The 12,985-nt window shown below is 45.6% G+C and overlaps 1 protein-coding gene across 1 annotated transcript in view; it reads right to left on the bottom strand.

Annotated features, from left to right (window-relative positions):
• The window catches only part of LOC138284333 (cell surface hyaluronidase-like), a 633,659-nt gene that overhangs the window by 562,612 nt on the left and 58,062 nt on the right, over nucleotides 1-12,985 (bottom strand). Inside the window, exon 3 of the mRNA XM_069223000.1 lies at nucleotides 10,275-10,766. Coding sequence (XP_069079101.1) covers nucleotides 10,275-10,766 — 492 coding nt within the window. The remainder of the gene's footprint in view (nucleotides 1-10,274; nucleotides 10,767-12,985) is intronic.

The raw sequence follows: 12,985 nt of genomic DNA, 5'->3' as shown, positions 1-12,985 counted from the left end.
CATGTCTTTATTCTCCCCCCCCCTTTTTTGTGGTCTTCCTGTTCATGTGTGCATTAGCATCATCAGGCGGAGGAGAAGTGGCATCGGAGCACGAGGGAGCTGCATCCCACATGGCCATGGAGGGCTACGCAACGGACTCCGAATTCACCAGTGGGACGGAGGGCGAGGGGAGCTCCACAGTGGGGACTCGGGCAGACATCAGTGACACCGACTCGTCCTCTGAAGGGAGCTCCCTTGTGGTGGCGGCAACATCTGTGCCCCCCGCAACAACAGGTACAGCCGCCACCCACCGCACCAGCACCGCCCTCCCAGCAGCCCGTCAGCGTTTGGCCCGTGCCCGCTCATCCAGGAAGGTGGGCATCTCCTTCGCCCCAGGCACCTCAGGCCCTGCCCCAGTCACCCCTGCTGCCCTCAGTGAGGAGGTCATTGACCTCCTGAGGACGCTCACTGTTGGGCAGTCTACCATTTTGAATGCCATCCAGGGTGTAGAAAGGGAGGTGCACCAGAGTAATGCATACCTGGAGGGCATTCATTCTGGTCAGGCTGCCCTTCAGCGATCATTCCAGACTCTGGCCTCAGCACTGATGGCAGCCATTGTCCCTGTCTCTAGCCTCACCCCTCCAACTTCCTCTACCCATACCCTATCACCTGTACCTCTGCCTATCCCAGACACACCATCAGACCAGCCTGCACACACCTCAACACCCAAGGGAAGCTCAGCCAGACATAAGCACCACACATCACACAGGCATTCACACAAGCAACATCCACATACAGACATACCAACACCCACTGCCTGCACTGTGTCCCCCTCCTCCTCGTCTCCCTCCTCCCTCCCTGTCACGTCTCCACTCACACCTGCATGCACAACATCTTCAGCCACTATGTCCCTCAGCAGCACACACACCAGAACCCCCTGCACACGTGCAGTCACCACCCCCACTGCCATTTACACGTCCCCTGTGTCCTCTCCCAGTGTGTCTGTGACCCCCTCTTCCAAGATACACAAACGCAGGAAGCCACCCACCCAACAGCCATCCACCTCACGACAGCCTCCAGCCCAAGCACCTGCACCCAAAGCCACCAGACTTACAACTCCTACAACCACAACCTCTTCCTCCACTCCCATACCCACTACACCTACCCGTCCCACTGCTCCTAAAAAGCTGTTCCTGTCTAAACTCAACCTCTTTCCACCAACTCCCCCACCCCGTCCATGTCATAGGACTACAGTCAGCACCTCAGCCACGACAAAGCCGGCCCCTGTCATCACAGTCTGCCATGGACTGTGGAGTGCCCCACCCTCCAGGTCAGCCAGTTTGGTGCGAAGCCAAGGCACGGGCAGCCCACCCCCGGAGAAACATCCAAAGATAGGCAGTGGCCGGCGCGAGAGGGTGAAAACACCAGGGACTAAAACCCCTACCAGGGCTCTGGCAGGGAGTGTGGAGACAGCTGGCACACCGCCCAAGGTGGGGAAGGGCCACAGGCGATCAGGGAAGGCTGGGAAGGGCAGCACGCCCGACAACACCGCCATCAGCCCAGCTGGCCAGGAGGGCCCCGCCAGCCCCATCCCAGGTGGGCAGGAGGCCACCAACAGCCCCGGCACAGCTGCCCAGGAGGGCCCCGCCAGCCACAGGAGAGATGGGCAGGAGGGCCCCGCCAGCCACAGGACAGGTGGGCAGGAGGGCCCCGCCAGCCACAGGACAGGTGGCAAATGACCTCCCCGCCATGGCCGGAACCGCTGAACTGGGCCCTTCATCTCAAGCACCGCTGCACTGGACCCTTTATCTCAAGCACCGCTGAACTGGGCACCGCCGTCTCAAGCACCGCTGAACTGGGCACCGCTGTCTCAAGCACCGCTGAACTGGGCCCTTTATTTCAAGCACCGCTGAACTGGGCACCGCCGTCTCAAGCACCGCTGCACTGGGCCCTTCATCTCAAGCACCGCTGAACTGGGCCCTTCATCTCAAGCACCGCTGAACTGGGCCCTTTATCTCAAGCACCGCTGAACTGGGCACCGCCGTCTCAAGCACCGCTGAACTGGGCCCTTTATCTCAAGCACCGCTGAACTGGGCACCGCCGTCTCAAGCACCGCTGAACTGGGCCCTTTATCTCAAGCACCGCTGAACTGGGCACCGCCGTCTCAAGCACCGCTGAACTGGGCACCGCCGTCTCAAGCACCGCTGAACTGGGCACCGCCGTCTCAAGCACCGCTGAACTGGGCCCTTTATCTCAAGCACCACTGAACTGGGCACCGCCGTCTCAAGCACCGCTGCACTGGGCACCGCCGTCTCAAGCACCGCTGAACTGGCCACTCCATCGCAGGCACCGCTGGCCCATGAGCGGCAGGGGCTGGCCCATGAGCGGCAGGGGCTGGCCCGCATCTGTGTCGGGCAGGGCTGCACGAGGCACTCTGGGCACCAGGCCCCCTCCAGAACCAGTGGAGACTGTTATCCACTTATAAGACTGTGGCTTTGCACTCCCAGGATTGAACAGTGGGCAGCCCACCCACTGTCTGGACTTGTGAGACTGTGGCTTTGCACTCCCCAGGATTGAACAGTGGGCAGCCCACCCACTGTCTGGACTTGTGAGACTGTGGCTTTGCACTCCCCAGGATTGAACAGTGGCCATGGAGGCCCCTCATAGATCTGGCGTTGGGCACTCATCTGGCTGAGGTGCCCCCCTTCCCTTCCCCCTGAGGTGCCTGTAGTTTTGCTATCTGATGCCCCTGCAGTGTTCTCTCCGTTGGAGTCAGGTATCCTGTGTGGGCTTTGCCCATGTGATTTGGGCCCAGTGGTCCACGAACAATGCCTGCTACAATGCTCGGACTTGTACATTTCTGTATATAAGAGTTTTTGATGTGTATATATAATTATTTGCCAGTATTGCAATATATTCCAGTGTTTAGAATCATTTCCTTTTGTCTTTGCATTCTTCCGGGGGGTTTGAGGGGTGTAACTCTGATGTGTTGCTATGCATTGTTGTGTGTGTTGTAGTGGGTGAGGGTGAGGATGGGTGTGTCGTGTATGTGTGTACCCGTAATTTGTTCCCTCCACCCTCCCCTGTGTCGTAGGTGCAGTACTCACCGTTGTCTTCTGCGCTGGCGTTCGTGCTCCTGGTAGAGGAGCAGGTAGACTATCGCTGGGAGTATGTGGAGTTCGGGTTCCATGCTGTCCTGATTCCTCGTGGGGTGTATGGAGGTGAGCGTTTTCCCTTCGAAATGGCTGTTTCCGCCGTGTTCTTATCGGCGGGGCTACCGCCCCGGAAAAGGTGGTGGATTGGTAGGTTGTGATAGTGTGGGCGGTACATTGTTTCCCGCCTGTCTGTTGGCGGTGACCGCCGCGCTGTTTGTTTGTACCGCCGTGGCGGGCGGTGTGTTAATGTGGCGGTCTCTGTTGGCAGTTTCCGCCAGGGTCGGAATTCCATTTTTTTTCCCGCCAGCCTGTTGGCGGTTTTGCTGCCGCTTTAACACCGACCGCCAGGGTTGGAATGACCACCTAAGTGCCAGGGCCCAAAGTTTTGCTCAGATGTCTGCAGCCAGCGCTATAGAATGTTGGCATGTCAAATACCAAGGTTGCATAGTCTTGTACTTTTAAGGCATGGGCGCCGGAGACAGCATATCAGACTACACAAACAAGGACCCACTAGCCTATTTAATTTACGAAGAATAAATCTTCAGTCATTACTAACCCACAATTACATCAAAAATAATTTTTATTTCACGGACTTTGATTGTGCATAATGGGTTCATATTATTAATATAAGAAATGTCATTAATCTGTACATTCAACATAGGTGCTTCTTCCAAAATTACCTTAAAAAACAGTATTTCATCATATCAATTTTATCAATTTTGAATGAATTAAAACAAGACAGAACAAAACAAACAGCAAACCATTCTTGCATTCATACCAGACATTCATAGTCATATATCTTCAAAACACTCTTTCCTCGCCCCCGGGTTTCTTCTTAATTGCACAGAGAGGAGACCCCTCGTCAATCTTTCATATCTGTGTCTTAACCAGGGGGTTCAACACAGTCAGTGCATGTTTTGGTGGCCTTAATAACATGAAAGCACCTTCTTCAGGAACCCCTCCTTCAATATCCTTTTTCTTATGACAATATATACGGGGTTTGTTAGGTTATCAAGAACTGTGATTCCTGTGCCAGGCACACCTCATCAACAAAACGTCTCCAAACGTTACACAAAAAATGCACAGCCCTTCTATCCACAGAGGGTAATTTAACTTCACATATACGAAATCACCACATAAAAAGTGCATGTTCAAGGTCAATGAAGTAAAAGCATTTCTGAACTATTGATGGGTTAGTAATGACTGAAGATTATTAAATAGGCTAGCGGGTCCTTGTTTGTGTAGTCTTGATTCCATGCCATGCCTCTATATTCCACCATCAGACACTCCTTGCCTCTTTATCTCACTCTTGCAGGTTCTTGCTTTCTACGTTTGTCACAGTTTTCCATCTTTCTTTTCTTCATTCTTTCCCCCTTATAAGTGTTTGTCTCTCTTGCTCCAGGTCAATCTCTGATGAAGAAAAACAGTTCCAGTCCTAAAAATGAGTGCTACACCTGCAACCACAGGCTCAATTTTAACACCGACTTCAGCTGAAGTTGCTGTAGGGACCTTTGGACCAGTGTTAGAAGGACTTCTAGCTGCACAGTTGGGGTACCTTATCTGGCCAAAAGGAGGAGGTTAGATCCACGCAGAAGGTCCATGTTCTGCCCTTAGGCCCAATTCACAAACTGCATTTTGAAGTACATAAAGAATCTCTATAATAGTACTTCTCACATGCTACAAAATGCAGTTCAAAAATCTATTGCCGGAGACCTCCCCCTCTTCTATCTTTTCTATAAAACAGATCCCTGCCAGGGTGGCAGAGACTTCAACACTTATAGGTGTATGTTTTATTAGTAAATGTAGGTGGGATTAAGGTGAGTGGTGGAAAATAGGGAATATCTCCTTCTAAATGGGAGGGTTTTTTGGGAAATTTAAGGAGGGGTTTAGGGACGTACTTTCTAACACAAGCATACACACACAAAAGAGTAAGACCATTGCCATTCAGAAACAACACTTCTAAAGTGACTACAACCCTAAAGTTGTCAAAAGAGGTGTAAATGCACTCCAGCTCAGTGCACCACACATGGGCAACTCATTCTCATAAAAAATAAAAGAGGCAGGGAATTAAAATAACACCCCATAGTAACTAATGTTTATTAAACAAAATTAGTTTGACACTTATATAATGTGTGTTTGTGTGCGAGAGAGAGATGAAACATAAATAATTTATTGATTAATTTTGCTTTTATTTAAAATTTAAAAAATTTCTAATTCAAACATAAACTTGTATTAACAAATGAATAAATATTTAAATTATTTAAACAACTTGTAAGATAATTTACTAAAGATTAAACAATATATTAAAATGGTAGTGAAGGTGGGTGTTTTAATGATTGTTTTAATATTACTATTTATAAACTAATATATTATTTCAATTCATTTATTATTTAATACACATTTACTTTGATGTGTTAATGTGCTGTAACATTTTATTCAATCAGTTCCAGATTATTAATGTATCTTTTACATTAATTTACATTTATTTTACAGATTTTATAAGAATACACTTTGATCTATATTTTCCTATAAGGGGATCTCCACCAAAGCGGGAAAAGTTACAAGTAGTAATTTTACATTAATATATTCTGATATAGGAGGCTCAGGCCCTTGATCGTTAATTTCCACTTAGAAATGGTGGATACAAAAAAAGAAAGTTACATGTAAGTCTAACTGTAAACATAAATGTATATTTATCTTTGTGAACCGGGCCCGATGTGGTAATGGCTTAATGCAGCACAGTGAAATATATGCTCGCTTCTGATACCTGTGTGCTATCTACAGGTCACAGGTTTTAGTCTTGATAGCAATGATATGTTCTCTCAAACCTCCATGGTTGATAAACAACCGAGATGGGTGAGAGTAAAACCTGGTATTACAATGCTATTAAACAGAAAATATGTGGTAGCAAATGCTATGTAAAAGTAAGTTAGCATTATTAATTTAATCAGGGTTTTCTTATGGCAAAGAGCAGTCAATTGTCTCAGGTTTTACTTGTTGAAGGAAGCCTGCAAAAACTTTAATTTGCACATTTCTCAAAGTTGGTAAAGTGTATACCTTTTATTCTTCAGGCACAGTATCATCTTGCTTACCTTTAGCTAGAGAAGATCTCTTTTAACACTTATGTTAGTCAGGTGGCACTTACATGAGTGACCTTACTGTGTGGCCACATCCTAGGTTCTGAAATGATATTTCTAGCTTACACTGCAGCATCTGAAAGTTTCTAGATCAGAACATATGGGTTGGTGAGATGCTCCAGGAAAAGCCACACTAGTTTATGGTCAATCCTAGAAATCTTCACACTTGGCTGGATTTCAAGCACTAGCCTGGCTCCTGGGTTTCCCACTGGGCCATAGTCTGGCTGCTGACTTCTGTATCTGAGAGGATGCTCATGAGACACAGGATGTGATGGCTGTTCAAAGGATCACCTGCAGGGTAGTACTACTCTGGGAATAAGCTGATTAGTTTGTCATTCCAGACACTGATGATGACAGGTGCTGACAGCCTCTGGTGGAAATGTGTATCTGCAGCTTGGCAGACTCGTTGTCTCACCAGATAGATGGGAAAATGAGATAGAAGTCCTTTCTGATCAGACTATCTCAGGAAGCAGGTATCATCATTGGCTGAACTCTGGAATTTCTGCAGCACCCTCTGAAAGAGCAATTACTCACAGATTTAAAGGCTTCCTACCCCTCAGAAAAAGATATGGCTGCTAAGAACATGGTTCAAATGAATCTTTCAGGAAAGGTGTGTCTAGAATTCAACCCCTCAACTGATGCTACCCGAGAAAAGTGTTGGTGAGAAACTAATAATGCTGTGGTAACGGGGCTAAGAGCAGTGAGTTGCTGCCTTTTGTGGCATGTTGCGAGTCTTCACAGTTTAGTTTCGGGGCGTACTTTAGTGGGAGCTACGTCACTTTGGAAGGGGCGTGAACCCTTTTCTTTCCGTTTATATGCTGACATTCTCAGTTATTAGACTTCTTAGGGCAGTGGCGGGAAGCAAAGACTTCCGATAGAACAAACAATAAAGAAGTCTAGGCTTTCTGAATTATGGTGGGAGGGCCAGTGTTGACCCCCCATCGAGGTTCCTGGGTGCTCTGTTCCTCGTCTCTTAAAATTGACACTTGGGCTAAGCGCTCGCTCCTTACATGTGGTGTGGCCTGCAGTTTACAAAATCAAATCCCTTTAGGGCCAACTCAACCATTTGTCCGCTCGAGTTCAATAAAGTGAGTACCATTACATGGATAGATAGTAACATCTTTCATTTTACAGTAATTCGAATCTGCACTAAGTGCGTGCCCCTCACAACTGACTCCTGTGCATGCTTGTGTTTTGCAGTCCTGCCCACAGGGGCATAACCCGGAGCCTGATTTAGGGCAGTGCGACCAGTGTGATCTTCATGGGGGAGAGGTAAGAGGTGGAGGCACTGACCTTTGGGGGTTGGCTGGGGGGATGCCATGCTCTTGTGATTAATGTCCCTGCTAGAGAGAGAGAAAAATTGTGTTTAGTGGCAGTTTTGGTTCTCCATAAAGTAGCACAGAGGGTTAATATGCCTGCTGCAAAGAATAGACCTATATTTTATGTTGATAGCTGAAGACAGCCTCTACCAGTGCTTTAACAAAAATTAAATGTATGTGAGACCAGGGCTATGGAGTGATGAGGGGCACTTTAGCATGGTTGTAGTGAGGGAATTCAAAGAGGAGGTAATGGTGGGGGGAAACAAATAATTGTCGCACCGGGCACCACCAGCGCTAATGCTGGCCCTGGGCATAACACAGGCCCTCGCAGCTCTCACAGGGTTACCCGCCTTGGCAGGTGGCTTAGTCCCCATTGCACAATGAATGTAATGTAAATGGGAACCCTAAGCTGAAACTTGCAAAATCATTTCATTGTTACAAGATATGGCCTACAGAAAAGGCACCTCTGTACCTGTCACTGTGACTGGGTGCAGCCAGGCCGAGAGAGAATTCTAGCAGCAGTGGACAGGGGATTAGGGACAATGGGCCAGTGTGGGGTGAAAGCACAGAAGAAGTGGATAAAGAAGAGAGGCAGTTTTGAGAGAGAGTGGAGTGAGAGGTGAAAGAGAAAAAAGAGAGAGCATGCAAGAAGAAAAGAAAGGAAGACAGAGGGAGGGTGAGAGAGAAAATGAATAAAGAGGGAAGGAGAGGGGCATACAACAGGAAAGAAACCCAGACATAAGAGACAAGCAGAGAGGATAGAAGATTAAATAGGCCAGGAGTGAAGAAAGAGTGGGGCAAATGACTGAAGTGAGAGACCAAGACAGTACCTGAGACAGTACAGGGAGAAGCGAGGAACAGAGCAGGGGAGAAAGACAGGCATTACAACATTGATAAGGGATAGCATAGACAAGAAAAGTGAAACAAGGGTGTGTTACTAGGAGTTTTTTGGGGGAAACTTATTTGAAAAACTTGAGAGCCTACAACAATGTTGCATGATATTACGGGCATGTATTATGTGGTGAGAGGAAGCTATAGGAGCATGAGGCAACCCCTGTGGCACAAGGGGGGGCAACTCTCCAGTCCAGTGTCCCCAACCCTTCAAGGGGGCCCCATTCAACCCAAGATCAATGAATATCTGTGAGATATGGGATACTTGGAGAACATTATCACATTCTGCAGGAGGGACCCATCATTTTGCGTTATGCCACTGCTGCCCAGAACAGCTTCTGAGGTCCAAAAGAAAAGCCGTCTGACTGCCATATTGTAAAATTCTTCTCTGATGTCACTTCCTAAAGAGAGCAATCATTTATCTTTCCCAGGGATGAAACCACAAATGCTGTTCACAAAGTAATCTGACTTTTGTTTCTAAGTGCATACGTTCTTTAGGCTTACTATTTAGATTTCAGAATTGCTTTAGTGCATCATTGTGGTTTTATTATCACATTTGTGCTTTAGAAATAAATATTAGAAAACAGAAGCTTCCACCACCATGATCAGTCTGTAAACCATTCACCATGCCAACTCCCATTTATTAGCCCTGAAACTGGAAAATACTTCAACCTAAAGGAAAATGTCATCAGCCAAAAGACTGGATGATCCTCTTCGGAAAATAAAGACACATTTATTTTGGGAGTGCTGTAGCCAGTCCGACTCCATTGATTCTTCTTTTAAACTAAATCCTGCCACCAAAACGGTGAAAAATGACATACTTCATAATTCTCCCATGTGCCTCAACCCCGTCCAAAAATTATAATCCTTTTTAGCAGGCTCCCCACCCTGTAAACCTGCACCGAAGGCATGTATATCTGTGTAGTGCTATTTGATCCAGTCTCCTACCTGCTTTTAACCGTGTAAATCAAGGACAAAAAATATACGTAAGCAACTGTCGCATTGCTGAAAAAAACTAAGGGGGCTCATTATGGGTTTGACAGCCTGACCGTCGGACCGACAAAACCCACGGGGGTGAGGCTGCCATTATATCGGCAGACTGACCCCCACCCCATTGTATTACGATGTTTCCACCGAACTGACGGAAACATCGTATTACGACGTTTCCACCAGTCATCCTGGTGGAAACAGTGCCACGGCATAGCACATTAGCACCCTCTGAATGTGCACTGTCTGCAGAGCAGACAGTGTGCATTACGAGGGTGCTGGCAGAGATGACCCAGCACGGCCCGCAGTGTCCCCCAGCACTGGCTTTCCATCAGCCCTTCCATGGCAGTGAAACTGCAATGGAAAAGCTGGAGGAAAGTGGACTCGTGATCAGCACGGAGGTGCCCTGGGCACCGACGTGGCTGACCACGACTCCGACGTGACCCTGATGGTGACGGCGGTCCGACCGCCAGGGTTGTAATCTGGCAGTCGGACCACCAGGAGTGTGGCGGTCTGACCGCCACTGCGAGTTTGGCTGTCTTAAAACTGCCAAACTCATAATGAGGCCCTAAGTCAAATTTTTGTTTTTTCATGACTTTTCATAAACATTAAACATCCATATGGAAATGTACAGAAAGAAAGATAAGCAGACACCAGCAGTGGGAAAGGAGCACCCTCGCCATATCCCTGCCCCAAACTCTCACAAGAGGAGAAAAGGCAGATAAGAGGTGCAGAAGGAAGTGGAAAGTATTAGAGATAGGGCCAAGTGACGCACAACTGGTTTGATTACTTTACGCACTCCCTACCTCTCTTTCCACTGTCAATCTTGACAGATGGCTTCCGTGCTTTGAGTATCTGCTTCTTCAGGAGTGTCAATGCTTTGCGCTGCTGAGTGTCGTCAAGCAGCCCAGCATCCCCCAGGAAGTGGAGCACCTGCAGCAGCAGAGAGGACTTCATATTGGCCTGCAACAGCTTCAAGGGGTTGATACGGATCTCGGGGGGCTCAGACCTCTGGTCACATGAGTGGAAGGGAAGAACGGTCCAAGCCAGGGTGGATCCATAGACATCGGCCACTGCATGGCGGGAGATCTTGAGTAGATCATCACAGAATGGGAGCCTAGCTTTCCATGGCTGTGTCCAGTTCTGGGTGGCTTCTCTCCATGACCGATCATTATGTGAAGCCTTAAGAACATTCTGTGATTTGGAAAACACACCGGTTTCATCATTACGATGGAAAGCTTCGCCATAGTCCAAGTTCCTCATAGTACCGTTCAGGTGGGAGTTGCTTTCTGAAACAGCTGAAATACAAGTAAGGTGTGTCAGAAGGACATGTCACAAAACCATCCCAGGCATAAGGGAGATTAAAAGCACTAAAATGCTTCTGCTATTGGCAAACCCTAAAGAAGTATCTCCTACGGTGCACTGAGCACCCCGTTACCTTGCAGACTAGATAGCAAAATGATTATATAAAGATCTTCAGGTTGCAGATAATGCATAATAAATGTGGAATCGTTACTGTGAAACGAAACAGGCCAAAACGCAACTTGTAATTTCTTGCAGACACTTACTGTATTATTACAAGTATACAAGACAGATAGCTATGTGTTTTATTTAGAATGCATGATTAACCTATAGGCAGAGTCCTGCTGGAATGCACTGAGTCCTAACAGCGCAATTGATACACATTTTACGATAAACATCCGAGAATAGGTGCCAAGAACTGGCCATTTTGGTACTGTGAGAACCTTTTTTAGGCAGGGGCTACTGGGTTCACACTGTTACTATCGCAACATTTTACCACTAGTGTTCTTGGGCTTTTATTCCAAAACTGAGCTCCAAGTATACCCCTTTACTCTTGACCCACAGGGTAACAAAGTTAGGCAGTCCAAGGCTCACGCAAGGAGGTGGTGAGGGGTAATGACTCAGACTCAGTTAAACGTATAACAGTCAATAAATCAGTGTTCTACCAGTGCTTTTGCATTTAAGAAAAAGTAAATTACCTCAAACACACACTGTAATGCTGAACAGAAACCATTTAGAAGGTAGGCATTAGATATATGGTGGTCAATGTAGCAATCATTATGCGCTGGGATCTGGCTGTATTAGTAGGGGCTATTCCCAAACAATCAGGTCCTATAGCAAAAAAAGGCTACATATGATCAATTGCTTCTGGGCTAGCAGTGGGTATTGCTCTCTTGAGGCTCTTCTGGGTTCCACCTGGGTTAGCCCTGAACAGGTTTTTGGCAGCATGTAAACTTAGATCCCAAAAGGCCACAGTCCTCTACAAAATGCTATAGCTGTTGTGGGAAAAATATTGTGGTACAAGAAGATCATCAACTCAAAAACACTGTTGGACAAAAAATAGAAGGTAAGAATATTGTTTTATAGGTATACATACCTATAAAACAATATTCTTACCTTCTATTTTCTTTACATGGTTGTATTAAATATTGTTTTCAATCAATTTACTACATATTGGGTATATTCTTTTTAGGTGTTTTCATTGTGATAGTAATTCGGGTTTCTTAGTAAAATTTGTCATTTTTACAGTGTAATTTTGTTTGTACATTCAATATGTGTTTTAATATAGTAGTGGGATGTTTGATTTGGTGGGCATTACTGTTGGATATTATTTAAAACATAAATTATTGTTCTTTATTTTTAATGAACTGTTTGTGGTGATTAAATAATAACCCAGTGATTAATTGCATACATTATTTAATTGATTAGTTGTTTATTTGTTGTTTTTACTTAATAGTTATTTTTTTGACCAATGTATTTAATAATAGCATTTTGAAAATAAGTGAAATATTTATGTGTTACATGTGTTTTATTTAATAGGTTATGTCATATTAGTGATGTTTAATTTATAACTTTTTTAAACATTGTATACATCTGTGGGATTTTTGGGTGGCAGGGAAGTAAGCATTTTTATTCTATATGCTTTTAATTTGTTTTATTGTATATTAAATTAATTTTGTAATATGAAATTCGTTTTTTCTGTAACATACTTTTATTATTTGTAATGAGTATATTTTTTATTTTAAATATGTTTAACTATATCTATTTTTCTATGTATTTAAATGTTTTTAAAAACGTTTAGGTATTGGAATGTTGTATCTAATGCCTTCAAAGTACAAAAATGCCTACTGTTCCTAAGATCGGAGTGGGGATAGTAAATCTAACTCCTCCAAAGTCTAGCAATTTCCCGATTGATGCTTAAATTAGTGTAGTAATAGTAGATGTAACCCATCCAAAGCTCAACACTTTCCCTGCTTTTGCTTACGTTGGAGTAGGAATAGTAATTCTGACCCCTCCAAGTCCAAAACTTTCTCTACTGTTGCTTACATTGGAGTGTGAACAGTAAATCTAACCCATAGAACGTTCAACATTTTCACTGGTTTTGCTTTCATTGGAGCGGGAATAGTAAATCTAACCCCTTCCAAAGTTCAGCCCTTTCCCTACTGTTGCTCAGATTGAAGTGGAAATAGTAAATCTAATCACTCAAAAGTCCAGC

This window comes from Pleurodeles waltl, chromosome 3_1 (assembly GCF_031143425.1).
Source record: "Pleurodeles waltl isolate 20211129_DDA chromosome 3_1, aPleWal1.hap1.20221129, whole genome shotgun sequence".
Lineage (NCBI taxonomy): Eukaryota > Metazoa > Chordata > Amphibia > Caudata > Salamandridae > Pleurodeles > Pleurodeles waltl.
The sequence above is the reverse complement of the archived record's forward strand: the minus strand, read 5'-3'. Positions and strand labels throughout refer to the sequence as shown.